Below are 18,874 nucleotides of genomic sequence, written 5' to 3'. Positions count from 1 at the left end.
ATACTCCTCATAGGAAAAAAATGCCATTAGGGAAAAATATTTGTTTTGATGCCCCCTACAACCTCCCAGAGTTTGTTGGTTTAAATACTTTCACTCTGTATATTAAAAAAAAAAAAAAAAAAAAAAAAAAAAAAAAAACATATGTACGGGATTTACATCAAATAGAATTAAAAAGTGTCTATATATGAAACTTTAATAAACAGAGATAAATGCAATGAAAAATGAACTAATAAGGTGATACATACAGATATACTGAGATACTATTTCTAACTAATTTTAAAGCACAAAACATAGTTATATAGTCGTATGAACCTCCAAACATAGTGTGTCATAAATTTAACTCAGTCAATAGATAAGACAGAACTTAATAAATTGCATGATCTTACATACTACATTCCTGATAAACAAAACACAATTATGCAGTTGTATGAATCTGCAAATATAGTGTATAGTTTCTTCCAGTCTAGGAGTCATTATGCATTCATGTTCATGGGTCTTGTCCTCATACTAAAAGTTAACAGTACTTGAGATTTTACAAATTTGCTTTGCTTACCAGAAGCTCCTCTTATCTATACACGTACAGTGAACATTTCCACAAAATTCTTAATGTATTTGATCGTGTCTCTAAATTGTTCGTATATACCACAAATCGGGCTTCCTGTATCAATCAAACAGTTCCCTTCCCACTGATCAGACTTAATCTTAATCTAAGGACACCCAAAATCTGAATCATTTGCTCTGTTATCCGACACTTCGTGCAAAATATTACTTTCAGTTTCATCAAGTGCTACATCCACACTGTCTTTACAGGGTTCTGCCAGCTTTGCTGATATCATAACATTACTTTGATTACCCATGTTGGCAGGTAAAGATTGAACATAATGAATGGATTCCATGATACAACTAACATCACTTCTTACAGAACAAACACAAAATATATTACTGTCAAAATTACACATCCTGCTTAGATCTTCTTTCACTTCATTCCACAGTTTTGATACAGATTCTGACTAACCATAGCTAACTTATTCCAGAATGCACGTTTATCTATGTTATCATCAATCTGGTCCCAAACAAACTTCAAAAAGTTTTCACCTTTATTCTCTAGGCTCACAGATAACTCACCTTTACTGTTTGGATCATTACTCTGCATGACATTAACGAAAAACTCTTTTTATTGGACTGGTATTCCATGACTTTCATTTACAATGTCACATACATCACTTACCTTACCTGTCTTGTCAACATCATTCACAAATAACTCTGAAACTTCATTAAATTCCGCAAATACCTGATACCCATCATCATCATCATCATCATCATCATCATATTACTCCAAAATTACTTCATCAACAGCATCACTAACATTTCAAGTCTCATCTCCATCAAAGTCACTTACCTCATCTACATTCATTTGCAATAAGTCACCAGTCGAAGACTTACCAACCTCAGTTATTTCACATCTCTCATTCACATCTACATCAAAAATAACATCTAGTTCAGATCCAGTACAGTCATCACCTGATTTACATACATCAGTAACACTGTTTTCCGACCAAGAGAAGAAATCATTAGTACATACTACATCAAAATTCTCACTGCTGTCACATTCTGGTTTCTGATTAGTACCTACTTAACCATAATTAAACATAGTATCCCAAGACTTTAGATCAAAACATAAATGAGAAATCTCATGTTCCTTCTGTTCAGTTTTGGATACATGTGCCACATCATTAAGGACCTTCATTGAGGCAAACTTCCATTTCTTGAGTAGTTATTTCTATGATTGTTTCTCCTATTAAAATGCCATGGTTATCTCCATTATTCCTATCCTGCTGATGTTCAAAATTTCTGTCTCTATTAAAACTTTGATTCTGTTTCTGTAATTATTCCCATTGTGATTTCTATCATTCTGATTATTATGGTACATACTTCTTTCTACTGAGCTATCCAGCCTGTCAACATATTGCAAAAATTGTTCAAGACAATCGTCAGGTCCATGTACTAAATACCGCTGCAACCTTTCTGGTAATCTCCTTTTAAGTGCATCAGTCGAGGTCATTTTGTCGAATAGTTTGTCAAGGTGTGTTAATTTTTTAAGGGGGGACGTACACGAAACTGCAGTAATTTTAAAAGTATTTTATAAAACTCTAATTTTTTAAGATAATCAATCCAAATTTGGTACAGTTATTAAGAAATGTTATGCGCATATGAACCTAAATTTTCATTTTTATTGACCTTTTACATCTTTAATTATTAACAATTAATTTTTTTTCAACAATGTAATTACAAATGTTCCTTTTTTGAGAAAACTGTGAGAGCAATGTTAATGAATTTTTGTACACACTTTCATACCAAATAATTACAAAACTCTGTGGAGCAGAATTTTTATATCTTCTTTTGTTCAGTTTTTACGGGTCTCCCAATTTCCCTGAAAAATAATATATCAAATTTAAGGAATATTTTCTACCATAAATACCTTACTATTTTATTAAATGAAAATTCCTTCCACAGAATTTTTCACTATAGTACTGACTAGTCATATACCAAATTTCACTTCTCTACCTTTTGTGGTTTTTGAGAAAAAGGTACATAAAGTTATAAAAATGTAAGTTACGGGAAAACTGAATCAATGATTTGATAGTGTTTGTATTAGGTCTTACCGTCTCTGTGTGAACTAGTGCAAGCCATATGCATACTCCTCTTCATCTGCAAGCAGTCTCTTCTTTGCTTGTCTTCTTTGGTTAACCTGCTGTTCAATTTTATTGGCTGTAATATCAGCCGCAGCAACTCTTTTGTCATCGATGTCCTTCAATATTGAATAGGTGAAAGCTCCTGGATGAAATCCTAGCCTCTGTAGAGTTTTTATTCTTCCAAGATTACCATTGTTAAAAACTAAACAAGCATCATATGCAGCAATTTCAACAATAATTGTTGAAACAAATGTTGTTTTTGGGCAACGTTTCCAAATCAGTGAGTTGTAACTTTCATTAGGGTTTTGTGTCTTTCCATGCACACACTTTCGTAGGAGGTCTGGCTCTGCTAAACACCTAAATGTTGGTTTTATAGCACTTAAAACAGCCACAGGTAAACTGTGCTTGTGTGAATAGTTCATGCCATCACGCTCAGCCTGCTTGAATTTGCACCACGATATGTCACACAAATTATGTACAGGTTTGTCATCTGTGGATAGTTTATGAAAATAAATAGACCACACAGCCTTCTGCATGTTATTCAAATTTCCACTGTTGTCCCTTATTGCCTTGCCATAGTACACTTGTAAAGAATGAATTTCTTTGTCTGTGAGTCTGTTGGGACCACCTAAAAGTTTTCCATCCTCAAGTTTCCTGCCCTTCAATTCACGTTTCAATTTTAAAAGTCTGCCTCCCATTCGTTTTTGCACATGTCCAACACATTCCAACTTTTCTATAGCACAATGGGGACCATAAGGTTCACTTTCCAAAACAGTTTTGAAGGAGCTGGAGTCACCATCACCAAGGTATTTTGTGTATCTAACACCGTACTTTTCCACACTTCGATGGAACATAAGTTTCATAGCTGCAGGTTCCATTCCACCACTAGAACCAGAATAATTTCTACAGCACACTTTCTTGTGTTCAACCTGCCACTTATTTTCTTCCACTTCACCAGCTCTCTTTCCGAGTACACAGCTATAGCAATATTTGCTCATTACCTGAACGTCAAGAATTTTTCCAGTATCAACACTAATGACAGATGATACTCCATACAGTGATGTATGTCCACGCTTCATCCACGTTCCATCACATGACACACACAAATCGGTGTCTGGCGTGTTATCTGCTTCTGTCTTTAGTTCACTATTCATCTTCACAGCTTCCTTTGCAGAGGACTTCAAGTTTTCTTCCACTTCCTCTTGAAGAGCACTTAGCAGTGTTTTATTTCCAGTGGTGTACCTAGCACTTGGTTGTGGCATGTTCATGATCCCACAAAACAGTCTGGTACCTTCCCTGCCTATGCCCAAACATCTCATGCCATATATTAAACGCATATTTGCTTCATATATCCGGTTACTTGATGCCGAAGTTCTAAAAGCAGTGTCTGAATGACAGCTTTCACAAGTAAGATGCAACATACACACTATTCCAATTCTGTTTTCTTCGTCATATAATCTCAAACTTTTTGCACCACAGTCAGCACATACACAAGCAGATGATATAATATCAGATAGTATTTTCAAATCAATAAGCCTAAAACCACTAGTAGCTTGAGTGTCTGAGCCACAATCATCAAGTGATTGACAGCTGTCAATTTTCCTTCTCGAAGCACTCGCTTTCTTGGTTGAAGTATCGTTTCCATTTGTTATTATGGGGCTGGTTTTCAAGTTGTCTTTACTACATCGAGAAGCTTGACACTTTCTAACCTTTTTAAACACCTTACTAGAACGCGGCATGCTGCAAAATATAATAACAAGTCTACTTACAACTTTCGTAAAAATGTATTCCAAACAAACACTCGTAAACAAACGCTATAAATCAAAGAATATAAAACCAGCGGCAGAGATATTATTCCACAGCCTTCTTGATGTAGTACACAAACGTTCCCTGCATTGTGACTGCACAAAACTGGAAAAAAACGCAGTATAAATAGATATACGAGAGGATGAAGACCAAGATGGGGGGGCGTCGCCCTGTGCAAGCTATTACAAATTATTATTTTTTTCCCCCTTAGAAGCGGAATTGGAACGTAATATTTGGTAATTGAAATTTCAATACCATGTAGTAAATGAAGAGCCAATAAAATTTTTTTCACAAATTTGGTCATTTTCATGTACGTCCCCCCTTAAGTTGATTCTTACAAAACTCTTTCAAAGTACTGTCCCTACTCCTGTAATTAGGACCATTCAAAAATTCACTTTTGATTCTCCCCTGTTCAGCTTCCAATCAAATTTTATTTAAAAATCTTTTCTCGGAATTTTGATATGTTTCCCACTGACTTAAATTGAAATGTACCCATGATAGAGCTTTGCCTTCAAGACATCTTTTAACAAATTTAATTTTTTGATTGTCATTCATGACTGACACAAAACTATCTCTACAGTGGTGCGGAAAATCCACTGGATGTAAACTGTCTGATGGAAAACTATTGATAGGAGTGTTGGACCACACGATACCATTGTTTGTGCACAGTCTTTGGTTCACATGAATTTCTTGAAATGCTGGAATTTTTTGATCTATAACAGTTACATTAATTTGCATTTTTTTCAACATTACAATTTTTTGGTTTAAACTAGTGAAGTTTTATGCCATTTTTTCCTCTACAGCCCTCTGTTCAATTCTGATCTCATCAATATTCTTTGATTGTCTTGCTGTTTCAACTATGTACTCATTTTCCAAAACAATAAATTTATTTTCTAAAATATCTACTTTTTCATTCACACTTTTTAACCCCTCTGACAACCCATTGTTTAGCTCTGAAACTTGGTCCATTTGCTCTTGTACCCTGTCCATTTTACTGTTGTTTTCAGTTCTTATTTCAGTTAACTGATCATAAACTGGACTAATTTTGCTATTGTTATCTGTCTTCATTTCCTATAGTCTTGCCAAAATTAACTGCAAAATATCAGTTTTTACTGTTTCTTTGCGGAGTACGATTCCACTTAGCTCAGACATGTCCGGACTGCATCCTACAGCTTTCACTTCTACCTAGTGTCTACTCTCGTCTCTATTCATTTTGTTTACATGCAAATGAGTCCACAAACAAATTAACTCCACAAATAGTTTGTACTTATCTTTCCTTTTTGTAAAGTCCTCTTTCATTTGATCCAGTCCATCATTGGCAGTAGTACATCATCGCTGTTGATACTATTTACTTTGTTGGGCAGCCCTTGGTCTTATTTCTTCATGTGATCGGAAATCCATTCATACATTAACTGCAAATGGCACAAATCACTTTCCCTTCTTCTGAAACAGACACAACTTCTTTATTAATCAATTGATCCCAGACCATTCCACTATGTGTAATCTCTCACTGCCACAAATTGTTGTTGTCACTGTCTTTATGGTTAACTGTTTTAATAAGTTTTAAGAGGAGTAAGATTGACAATAAACTTTGTACTTACCTTCCTTTCTTGTAGTTGGCTCCAGTTCTTCATGTCTAGGAGCTGATTCTTGAAGCTGAAATTTTCATATTTTAGGATTTCCTGATTCCAATTGACTTAATTAACGTCGAACTAAGCCTGTGCAATTATTTTTGTTTTCATGATAATTTAGCGTCTCACGTTTTTCTGTATCACACTGTCTTTTGAATTTTCACATTAACAAAGCTGAAATATTATTCTTCCCAAATAAAATAACACATCTGGTCACATCAGAGGCATGCCAACTACTGCTTCACTCTGTGGTAAGAACAATATTCCAAAGGGTGTACAGATTTTCTTGACAAATAAATTCCTATTAATTTATAAATGAATCCGGAAATAAGCATAATAAACAGTATAAGGTAGCACAATTAATAATAGAAAGTTTAAGTGTGGCAAATATTTAATAATTTCAAAGGTTTCTAAAAAAATAATTTTAACTATACATTCAGAGCTAGTGCATATCAATTATAACAAGGAAAAGAAAGTAATTTCTTTTCATAGATTTTAGTTTTAAATGTAACACATCTGTGTGAAATCATATGAATTTTTTTAGAAAAACAGCTGATATATTGTTAACCTGTTCAAAATTCAGATATGTTTCTGGTATCAGCTACTTCTGTTGAGGAAAAGAATGCTAGAAGGAGGTGTCCCTTTACAGGCTACAGTTGATATATAAAACATTTTCCCAGTGTTATGTCTCTGAGTGTGGAAGACACTTTTGGAAGTAAAATGACAACTGCAGCCAGAGACAAAACATCAGGATGCAGTTCTATCTATCAACCATAGGCTCTCAGCCCAGAAGTTTTAACTGAAGTTAGCCCCAGTCATGGGCACCTATGTTGTAAGATATGACTTCATTTTGTGCTTGAAGTTGATACATTAAATTTTTTATGTCACTGGGCAGGTGGGCAAATATTTTTTTGCTTGAATACCTCGCTTGTCTACAGACTGTGATTGATTGTTGATAGGAAATTTCATAAGAACATAAATGTACTGTGAGGCTGTTGCCAGTGTGCCCAACTGTTTAAAGGTTGTAGAGTGGACACCAAATTTATCCTCGTCTCATGCTTCTGTGCAACAAACACATTATTTCTCGATGATGATCTATGCTAGAATATGATGGCATAAAACATTGGTAAATGAAAATATGAAAAGTAAGTCAACTTTCTGACATTTTCATTTCAAAATGTGACATTATCTATAAAGCAAAAGTTGCAGACTTTGGACATTAAAGATGATCTGCAACTTGTGAGATCTAATTCAGGTTCTTCTCAATATAAACACTTCAGATTGGAAAATGCAGCATGGAATAATGACAATATTATGGAAAGAATCGTTGCTACTCACCATATAACAGAGACACTGAGTTGCACACAGGCACAACAAAAATGACGGCCAAACAAAGCTTTGGGCCAAACAGACCTTCATCAGGATTAGACAACACACAGACATGAAAGAGACTGTGGACATGTGTGTGTGTGAGCTGCGTTTATGTGAGTGTGTGTGTGTTTGTATGTTGTCTAATTCTGATGAAAGCCTGTTTGGCCGAAAGCTTTGTTTGACATACTTTTTGTTGTGCTCATCTGCAATTCAGCATCCCTGCTGTATGGTGAGTACCAACTATCCTTTTTATTGTCATTAAACACTTAAGAAATTAGAATACTGTGCTTCATTTATTGATTTACACATGAGCATTATTTCTAATGGTGTAACTGGGCCGTGTGCAGTATTGCATTGCATGTTGATAATTCTGTTTGTGCTTGGGCCTGCAGACTCAGTATGCAGGCCCACCTCTCCTTTGAATGTGAATGCAATATTTTGACTTCTGGAAGAGCAAACAGCTACAAAAATTGTCAGCTTTATGCAATAATTGATTGTTATCTTTCGTCTGTCAGTGTTTCAGTTTATTTCATGAGTGAAGCTAGACATTTGTCTTTGCAGTCTGCAAAATTACTTTCTTGATAGGAGAAAGAATTGAAATTATGTAAGTATGTGTGAAAACAAGTTTGATTAAGGAAACTCGCAAAATTTTTGGGGTCAAGTATCCGGAGAGAGGACTATCAACAAAGAGGGCAATACAGAGTCTGTGTAAAAATTGGTGCTGCTATATGGGTGTGTGTAAAATGAACTCGCATGGAATCCTATAAAGAGCTGCCTTGCACAAATCTAAGTTGTCTTTCAAAGATCCTAAAAGTCCTTAAATTTTTGATTGAGGACAACAGATCATTTTAACCTTATGTATTCTTAATACTCTGTTTTTGTGGAAACATTTCAAATACATGGCAGGTAAGTTGCCATTTTGAAGCCGTCATCCTCTTCTTTGTTCTGTCATTTATACTTCTGTAATTCTTTCTGCACTTGCTAAGATGAATATCCATTGATTAGGGACACAGTTTGTAGGTGTTCCATTCCACTTGCAGATTATCGGCACTTTGATGAGGAAAACTGCAGAACTTTTGACTTCCATTTCTCTACCAAAGGAGGTCACTAACACATTGAGACCATGTACTTCAGTTTCACCTAGGCTGTGTGGACTAAAGAAAGTGTGCATCCATGACTAGTAGTGGGCAGTACTGCAGGAGCCACCTATGATTTAGTCAAAATTTGTAGCATCTTCATTCAAATCCATTGTAGGAATGTGTCCATATTATATAAGAAATTCTACATATTTTATCTGCAGAGTTAAGTAACCTAAGCTGAAAGCAACAAGTTGTTGGGTTTGATTGTTCGGCAGTTTTACCATGTAAATATGATTGATTCGATATCGATGAGATGAGCTTTTACCATGAAGGGTGTGCTGTGCAGTGCATTGGCTTATAGCAGAAGCACATGCTCTCAACCAGTACACACATCTCAACTGATACAAGAACAAATATAACCTCTCAAAGATGCAACACCGTACAGGTAAGAATTTCCAGGTTCAACAGTTAGTTTTATGATGGCATGTTTTTGAGTGCACACGAGTGTCATACTTATAGATGTGGTTAGTCATGAACGCTTGATCAGAGGAAGCATTTGAACGAAAACCAAGTAGTGTACTGAATAGTACGGTTGCATGTCAGGACAATACTGAATAGTAATTTGCAAGTAGGGAATGTGATCAAAGATGGAGCATTTATGAAGGTTGAAGTTGTATTCAAATCTCGAGTCATGATTTTGTTACTGTAATTCAATAATACCTTTCGACAACAGATATAATGAATCAAAAGTGGCATATCAATCCTTTGTGTGTAATGAACTCCATGTAACCAGTTATCAAATAATACTAATGATGAAACACTATTACTGGCAAGGAGAGAAGTAATTATCAATGAAGTGAGCAATGGATAGGAACCTCACAAAATACAATGACATCTAGGTAAACCATACATATGCCAGTGGGGACATAAACAGGGGGGCTCAATGTGTTCTGCCAGCTATACAGCTGAAGGTGGCCAGAAGACTCTGCACCAAAATATTGTGGCAGTAAGTGGTAGACATCTGCCAGTTTGCCAAAAACTTCATGGATCTGTCTACCTCAAATGAATTTTCCTTTTGATGCAATGAATTATATTTTATCAAACAATAGAAAAACTGTACAGGGTGCAAATCCTAAACTATTTTCGAATTGCAAGTAATCGTATAATCATAAGATGAAGAGTAAAAATGGATACAAAGCTAGAGAAACATATCGGTCACAAAGTCAGAAATGTGGTGTATGAAAATATATTTAATGGAGGTGAGGTATTCTACTTTAAATCTCCCAGCATGTTCAGCATCTTAGGAAATTAACGATACAAAGACCTACACAAAAGGCGCAGTTATTTAACAAGGATAGTTACACAAACATCCTTATAAGAAATAAAATATCTTATGGAACAAGTGAACTACAATAGAAAAGGTGAGTCTTCCAAGTAATTGTGTGTTGGACCAGAAGTCAAACCATGGACCAATGCCTTTTGCAGGCAAGTGCCCTACCAACTGAGCTGCTCAAGCACTACTCATGACCCGTCTTCATAGCTTACTTCTTCTAGTACCTCATCTCCTACCTTCCAAACTCCACAGAAGTTCTACTGTGTAACTTGATGTACCCGCTCTCCTGGAGGAGAGCACTTTACAGATACAAGGCTACTCTACAACTTGAAGATTCATTTCCAGAATGAAATTTTTACTCTGCAGTGGAGTGTCTCCACAATATCCTTTCTTCCAAATGTGCTAGTCCTGCTTGCTGTACAGGAGAACTTCTATGAAGTAAAGTTTAGAGATGAGGTACTGGTGGAAGTAAATCTGTGAGGGTGGGTGGTGAGTCATTCTTGGGCAGTTTAGTAGAGCACGTTTGCACCAAAGGCAAAGGTCGTAAGTTTGAGTCCTGGTGTAGCATACAGTGTTAATCTGCCAGGGAATTTCATTTCAGCACACACACAACTGCAAAGTGGAAATTTATTCAGTGAGCTGTCACTTTTTTTTATCCCATCAAGAATTTTCCATTCCCTTATCGGCATTAAATAAAATGATTCATAACTGCCTTTGAGCGGATTTGAGGAGATACAATAAAAATTTGGTAGGAGAAACAACTAAAAACACATACAGCTAATATATCAATGAAAATAATATTTTTGAAAATTTCTGTATATAAAAGTCGATGTTGCGACTGACTGACTGATTCATCATTGCCCAGCCCAAACCATTGAGGATATAAACTTGAAATTTCCAGAGGGTGTTGATCTTATACTGTAGATCTCATTTAACAACAGATTTTTCATTCAGAGGGTGTTGATCTTATACTGTAGATCTCATTTAACAACAGATTTTCCATATTTCCATCCACAAGGGGTTGAAGTAGGGAATGAAGGGCTTATTGAAAAATGTCACTATTAAGGTAATTTTGAAAACGTTCCACCATTTTTTGGAAATTTTAACCTTGTGGGAGTGAAATAGTGGATGAAAGCTGTTTTTGAAAATATATTGTTGTTAAAGAACTATTAAAGTAGTATTAAAGCGACATCTATGAACATTGGTATTTGATTTTTGGGTTACAAATAAAAAATTTTGCATTTAATTGTTTTTGGAACTTGAACCTGTAATGGAATAAAATAGGGGATTTATGAAAATATTTTATTATGTAAGCATTTTTAAAGCTATATCTATGAAAATTTAAATCTGGCTTCTCAGTTCGAAATTAAAAAAAAAAAAAAAATACATGTTTCACTGTTTTTGGAAATTCATCCTCTATGGGGGTGAAATGTGAGATGAAAGTTTGTATTGAAATACACTCCTGGAAATTGAAATAAGAACACCCTGAATTCATTGTTCCAGGAAGGGGAAACTTTGTTGACACATTCCTGGGGTCAGATACATCACATGATCACACTGACAGGACCACAGGCACATAGACACAGGCAACAGAGCATGCACAATGTCGGCACTAGTACAGTGTATATCCACCTTTCGCAGCAATGCAGGCTGCTATTCTCCCATGGAGACGATCGTAGAGATGCTGGATGTAGTCCTGTGGAAAGGCTTACCATGCCATTTCCACCTGGCGCCTCAGCTGGACCAGCGTTCGTGCTGGACGTGCAGACCGCGTGAGACGACGCTTCATCCAGTCCCAAACATGCTCAATGGGGGACAGATCCGGAGATCTTGCTGGCCAGGGTAGTTGACTTACACCTTCTAGAGCACGTTGGGTGGCACGGGATACATGCGGACGTGCATTGTCCTGTTGGAACAGCAAGTTCCCTTGCCGGTCTAGGAATGGTAGAACGATGGGTTCGATGACGGTTTGGATGTACCGTGCACTATTCAGTGTCCCCTCGACGATCACCAGTGGTGTACGGCCAGTGTAGGAGATCGCTCCCCACACCATGATGCCGGGTGTTGGCCCTGTGTGCCTCGGTCGTATGCAGTCCTGATTGTGGCGCTCACCTGCACGGCGCCAAACACGCATACGACCATCATTGGCACCAAGGCAGAAGCGACTCTCATCGCTGAAGACGACACGTCTCCATTCGTCCCTCCATTCACGCCTGTCGCGACACCTCTGGAGGCGGGCTGCACGATGTTGAGGCGTGAGCGGAAGACGGCCTAACGGTGTGCGGGACCGTAGCCCAGCTTCATGGAGACGGTTGCGAATGGTCCTCGCCGATACCCCAGGAGCAACAGTGTCCCTAATTTGCTGGGAAGTGGCGGTGCGGTCCCCTACGGCACTGCATAGGATCCTACGGTCTTGGCGTGCATCCGTGCGTCGCTGCGGTCCGGTCCCAGGTCGACGGGCACGTGCACCTTCCACCGACCACTGGCGACAACATCGATGTACTGTGGAGACCTCACGCCCCACGTGTTGAGCAATTCGGCGGTACGTCCACCCGGCCTCCCGCATGCCCACTATATGCCCTCGCTCAAAGTCCGTCAACTGCACATACGGTTCACGTCCACGCTGTCGCGGCATCTTACCAGTGTTAAAGACTGCGATGGAGCTCCGTATGCCACGGCAAACTGGCTGACACTGACGGCGGTGGTGCACAAATGCTGCGCAGCTAGCGCCATTCGACGGCCAACACCGCGGTTCCTGGTGTGTCCGCTGTGCCGTGCGTGTGATCATTGCTTGTAGGTACAGCCCTCTCGCAGTGTCCGGAGCAAGTATGGTGGGTCTGACACACCGGTGTCAATGTGTTCTTTTTTCCATTTCCAGGAGTGTATTTCATTGTGCAAGCTCTTTGGAAGCTAAATCTATAAAAATAATTTGTATTTGGCTTGTTTGTTAGAAATAAAAATATACATCACTGTGTTTGGAAATTCAACCACTAAGGGAGAGAAAGGGGGGGGGGTGAAACATTTTGTGAAAATATTTCATTGCAAAAGCATTTTGAAAGCTAAATTTTTGAAAATTGGGGCTTGGCTTCTCGGTTAGAGATAAAAAAAAAATGAGTGTTTCACTGTTTTTGGAAATTCAGCCCCTAAGGGGATGAAATAGGATCACACTGAGTCACTGAGTCATCATCGCCCAGCTGAAACTGCTGAGGATAGAAACCTGAAGTTTGGAGATGGTGTGGATCTTAAATTGCAGGCATCGTTTAAGAAGGGAGTGTCCAAAATTCCATTCCGAAGAAATAAAAAAGAAGTGTGTCTCAGCATTTTTGGAAATTCAACCACTAAGAGGGTAAAGTAGAGGGTGAAAATTTTTTTGAAAGTAAATCATTGCTAAAGAACTATTATGGTATTTTTAAAGCTACATCTATGAAAAGCAGTATTTGACTTCTCGGTTATAAATTTAAAAAAATGTGTTTCAGTGTTTTTGCAAATGCATCCCCTAAAGGAGTGAAATAGGGGTCGAAACTTTTTAAGAAAATATTTCGTTACATTAAAAAAGTTTTAGGCCTAAATCTATGAAAATTGGTATTTCGCTTATCAGTCATATATAAAGAAATATTTGTTAGGGGATGAAAGTTGCTATGGAAATATCTCCACAAGAATGCAAAAGGCATGATTAATAAAAATTTTGGACTCCAGCTACCAGAATCACTTTTTGGTCAGAAGTACATTTGGAAAAGACCATGCTTCTATGGCTTTAATTAGCGTGAAAAGCTTAGAAGGTGTTGCAATTTGTGAACACCATAAAACTTTGATTAAATAAAAACAGAAAAATCTCTGCAGCTCTACAGTCTTCGCAGGTGGAGTAGCAGGCAGTAAGCTAGCATAATCTAATTGGATGGATAAAAATATCTACTCACTAGGTGGCTGCAGCAGGAGACAACATTTGTAAAGGTTAAGGAAATTTGCAAGCTTTTGAAGTCTGTGGTTTCTTCTTCTGGAAGAATGGTTGGAAGGGAAGGAAGAGGGATGAAAGAGGAGGACATGTGAATTACAGGAAATGGGGAGATTAGCAGAAAAGTCACTTTAAAAACCCAGGTCAGGGGAGATTTACCATAAGGAATGAGAAGTGTGTCTCCCCTGAGAAGAGGTTGTGGGCTACTTTTCTGTTAATCTCCCCATTTCCTAAACCGCACTAGTCCTTTTCCTTCTTTCCTCTTCCTTCCCCTTCAACCCTTCAGCCAGAAGAGGTGGCCACTGGCTCCAGAAGCTTACACATTTCAGTAACTTGAATATATATTTTCTTCGCTGCCACTTGATGAGTAGATCTTTTATTTACCCAATTACATTATATGTAAAATAAATAAAATGCAACCAATAGCAGATCGATGTGTGCAGCACAGAAACACACAACAAAAATAGCATACACACCATTTTTTGAGCACAAGCTGTTTTTTTAGCAGTAGTACACACACCCAACTGCACACTCCTGTGGTCATGGCAAGACTAATTATTAACACTCGATTATTGAAAAGTAATTGCTTGAGTTGATGGAGGTGAGGAGCATGTAGGGAAAAACACAAAGTGGTAGGGAAGGACATAAGAAGAGGACAGCAGGAAAGAGGCAGGTCCTTGGCCGTGCAGCAAGATGAAAAGAGTACAGAGGATACAACAAAAAGAGATGGAGAGAGAGAGAGAGAGAGAGAGAGATTCCCCCATGGGGAGGAAGGGGGGAAGAGAAAAAGTAGTTGGAGGGGTGGGGGGGATCTTTATACATACTCTGAAAACTACTATAAAGTGCATGACAGAGAGTACTTAGCATGTTACCATATTTGCATGCCCCTGTACGTGCTGTGATTAGTCTAGTTTTGCCTTCATAGTCCATATGGGAGTGATATGTAAAGAGATGAAGAATATCTCTGGATTCTTAACTTAATACTAGTTCTTGAAGTTTTGTAAGTAACCTTTCATAAGATAGTGTGCGCCTATTTTTAAGAGTCCACCAGTTCAGGTTTTTCATCATTCTCATGGCACTCTCCCGTGAGTCATACCAATCTGCAACTTCTACTTTTGTAGTCCTGTCTTGCTCAGTTGCATGTAATGTTATGGTATATTAATAATTTTTACTTATGGACCGTATGAATGTGGGGAAAAAACCGCAAATTGGCATTCATAAGAAGAAGAACAATACCAAAAATGCAACAGGAGCGTAATATGTAAAAAAAACTGCTACGCAACCTGTAAGTACAGTTCAGAACATTACTACTTAATAGGAAATACCAACCACCAGAACTTTTTATAACCTATAGGTACAGTGACAAAAATGTAAATTAAATAGCAAACATATGTACATATATGAACCATGGACCGTGCCGTTGGTGGGGAGGCTTGCGTGCCTCAACGATACAGATAGCTGTACCGTAGGTGCAACCACAACGGAGGGGTATCTGTTGAGAGGCCAGACAAACGTGTGGTTCCTGAAGAGGAGCAGCAGCCTTTTCAGTAGTTGCAGGGGCAGCAGTCTGGATGATTGACTGATCTGGCCCTATAACACTAACCAAAACGGCCTTGCTGTTTTGGTACTGCGAATGGCTGAAAGCAAGGGGAAACTACAGGTGTAATTTTTCCCGAGGGCATGCAGCTTTACTGTATGAGAGCTACATCAAACCAGTCTCAGGACTGAAGACCACAACAACAACAACAACAACAACAACAACTACAACGTACATATCCCAGGCCACTGATGAGGCCTTGCAGAAAATAAAGACGAAACGCATATGGCACTAAAATTGTGTTTAATTCAGTTGCTGTCAGACAGTCCATAAGTAAAAATTATCAATATACCATAATAAATCTGTAACTATTGGTGCTACCCTCCTTTGTATATGTTCAGTATTCCACGATAGTCTTATTTGCTATGAGTCCCACACATTTGAGTAATATTCTGAAATGGGATGCACAAGTGGTTTGTAAGCACTCTCCTTCATAGACTGACTGCATTTTCCCAGTATCCTACCAAAGATGTGAAAGCTGCCACCTGCCTCATCTACAACTGAGAGTATATGATTGCTCTGTTTCTCATCCCTACTGGTTTAACCGGCACGAGTTCAACATATGGTCTTTTGTGTTTGTGAATCTGCTCCAGTCTACCATTTTCAGTGATTTGTGAGAGTAATTCCTGTGAACATTTCTCTTGGATGCAAGAAAATATTTATTTGTAATGGTAACTGGTTGTGATCATAAAATGACTATCTTCAGACCATATACGAAGTGTGATCAAAAAGTAACAGAATTTTTTTAATTTTGTGGATTTTAAACATCTATTTTTTATTTTTTATGTTATTGTTACCCATGTTTCTGATAACATTTGCGTTTTCACCTGTTTTGAATTTTAGCTTATCATTGACACTTGAAAACATTTTACGTGTTTTGAGTGCTTGGCATATTTTTAGTTTAGAAAGAAATGGTTCAGAGAATTTGCATTAAATTTCACTGGAAAAATGGAATAAAGTGCAGCACTGCATTCTGAAGGTTGACTGTAGCTTTTGGTAAATCTACTTTGGGTAAGGAAAGAGTTTACAAGTAGTATAAATTCTTCAAAGAAAGGCGTGTAAGACATTGAAGATGATGAACAACCCGGATGCCCTAGAACATTAATTACCAATGACAGTGTGGAAGAAGCAAAGAAAATAGTTCTGGAAAATTGCTGAAACGCTATCAGAGAGGTTGCTGATGATGTTGGCGTCTCTTTTTGCTCATGCCACCAATGTTTTCAGATGTTCTGGCAGCAGCAAAGTTTGTTTTGAAATTGTGGAATTCCAGCAAAAAGTGAAGTCATGTGGACATCACACTGGAATTGCTGAATGAATCTGGCAATGATCCAGAACAAACATGGGTATACAGGTATGATGTCGAAAACAAGGCCCAGTCGTCTGAATGGGCACTGCCTGAAAATCCAACACTGAAAAAAAAATTCTGGAAGTTATTCACATGTAAAGGTTCTTCTTGCACTTTTCTTCGATTACAATGGGATAGAGCATCATGAGTTCTTACCTTGTGCTTGTATGGTCAGTAATGCATACTACCTGGAAGTTATGTGCCGTTTGCATGAAGCAGTCCGAAGAAAATGACCAGAATTTTGGCAGAACCACTTGTGGAAATTTTGTCACAGTAATGCTCCCACTCACACCTCAATGCTTGTTCATGATTTTTTTGGCAAAAAAAGAAAGAATGAATGAAAACTCTTATGTTGCCTCAGCTACCGTATTCACTGTACATGGCTCGCTGTGATTTCTTTCTATTCCCAAGGCTGAAGAGAACCATGAAAGGATGTTGTTTTGCGGTCATTGATGAGATAAACCGGAATCACTGAAGGGTCCAAACACCCTAAGAAAAAGTGAGTTCCAGATATCTGTGGGGGAGGTTTCTTTGATGGGGACAAAGTTAATGTTGGTGAATAAATAAAGATTCCTTAAGAAAAACAAAAATTTTCATTATTTTTTGATCACGCCTTGTAAATCATTATGGTATGTGGTGTCAAGAAAGGAGCAGGTATTGTTGCTCCATGAGCACTTGATGTTTATGGAGCCATAACATGTGCTCCATTCACTACCACCACCTACCATTGTGGTATAAAAGGTATAAAAATGATCACTTTATGACCAAAACTGGTGACCATTACATATAAATATTTTATTGTGGTCAAGTAAGTTCTTAATCTGTTTTAAAGGTTGGTAAGAAATTGTGTCCTCTCTTTGTTTGTTTTGGTTTTTACTTATGTTTTACAGTAATCATTCACTCTTTGCCTTTTATGTGTTAAACCTCAACTTATGGAGATTAAATGGTTTCTTCTAGGTGAAGAAAAGGAAAGCAGTTTTTCCTACATGAGAAGCAGTGCTTGTGATGTGTAGCATGGAGACAACATTATTGCAGCAATCTTTTCAGTCTTCATTGTGGAAGTTTTGTAAACGAAAGGGAGCTAGTCACTTGTTTCATATGTGCATAGGGAGATGATGTTGAAGCTTGTACAGAACACACAAATGTGTATAAAACAAGATAATTTTTATGGTTTTTAAAGACAGTTTTATTCATGACCGTATATTTGTTTATAACTGTATCATCAAGTGAAACATTTGTTTTATCAATTGTTTTTACTGACACTATTTAATTTTTAAACCAGAGCACTTTTCTGAACACAGAATCAGTGAATGATAATTGTAGTGTATAATGGGATCCCATTTTCAGTGCTTTTTTTAAAAAGATATTACCTTATAAGGATCTTAGAGCAATTTTTTTCATACTAAGTGTTGTCATATGACTGCAGTATGGTAACTACAGCAAATCTACTGTTATTAAATAATGAAATAATGGTTTCTTCAATCTGTTGCTTGCTGTAAAATCTATAAACTATGTTTATGACAGATAAATGTCAGTATGCAGAAGTGCAATAAAAATTACTTAAATTACTTGAACATTTGAGTTCTCCAAGACCAAACACTTATTCTACGCAAAAGGCATACAGACAAAAATGAGATACAAGGTGTCAAAGGGTCACAAATATAAATCATACAATCACAGGAGATATAATGTACAGTGGAGCCTAGGAAGAGAGAATAGTGTTCCTATTAAGTTAATGAAAGTGCTTTGAGGTGAAGTTGTCACATGAGGTCAGAATACAGTCTTTGTTAACATTTAAAGACTGATTGTACACGCTCACTAGTAAGCTGAACAGAGCACATTTTTTTTATTCTGAAATTTCAGAATATGTTGTCAATCTTTGTCCATCGACAATTATTTCGTGAATATGTCTACTGTATTTGTGATCAATGTAGCTTGTAATTTTCATGTACAATTTTTTGGCTATATTTTTAGTGTTTTTTAGAGATTTTACATTGTTGTAAATGCATATTTTTATACGAAGATACTGTATTTTTGTATTTATGCAATATATGTATAAAATGTGAG

The 18,874-nt window shown here is 37.4% G+C and overlaps 1 protein-coding gene across 1 annotated transcript in view; it reads left to right on the top strand.

Moving 5' to 3' along the window:
- The window catches only part of LOC126100869 (uncharacterized), a 547,315-nt gene extending 528,728 nt beyond the window's left edge, over positions 1–18,587 (top strand). The window contains exon 19 of the mRNA XM_049911536.1: positions 17,765–18,587. Coding sequence (XP_049767493.1) covers positions 17,765–17,768 — 4 coding nt within the window. The 3' untranslated portion in view covers positions 17,769–18,587. The remainder of the gene's footprint in view (positions 1–17,764) is intronic.
- The last annotated feature ends 287 nt before the right edge of the window (positions 18,588–18,874 follow it).

This window comes from Schistocerca cancellata, chromosome 9 (assembly GCF_023864275.1).
Source record: "Schistocerca cancellata isolate TAMUIC-IGC-003103 chromosome 9, iqSchCanc2.1, whole genome shotgun sequence".
Classification (NCBI taxonomy): Eukaryota; Metazoa; Arthropoda; class Insecta; order Orthoptera; family Acrididae; genus Schistocerca; species Schistocerca cancellata.
This window is presented reverse-complemented; position numbering and strand designations above follow the sequence as displayed.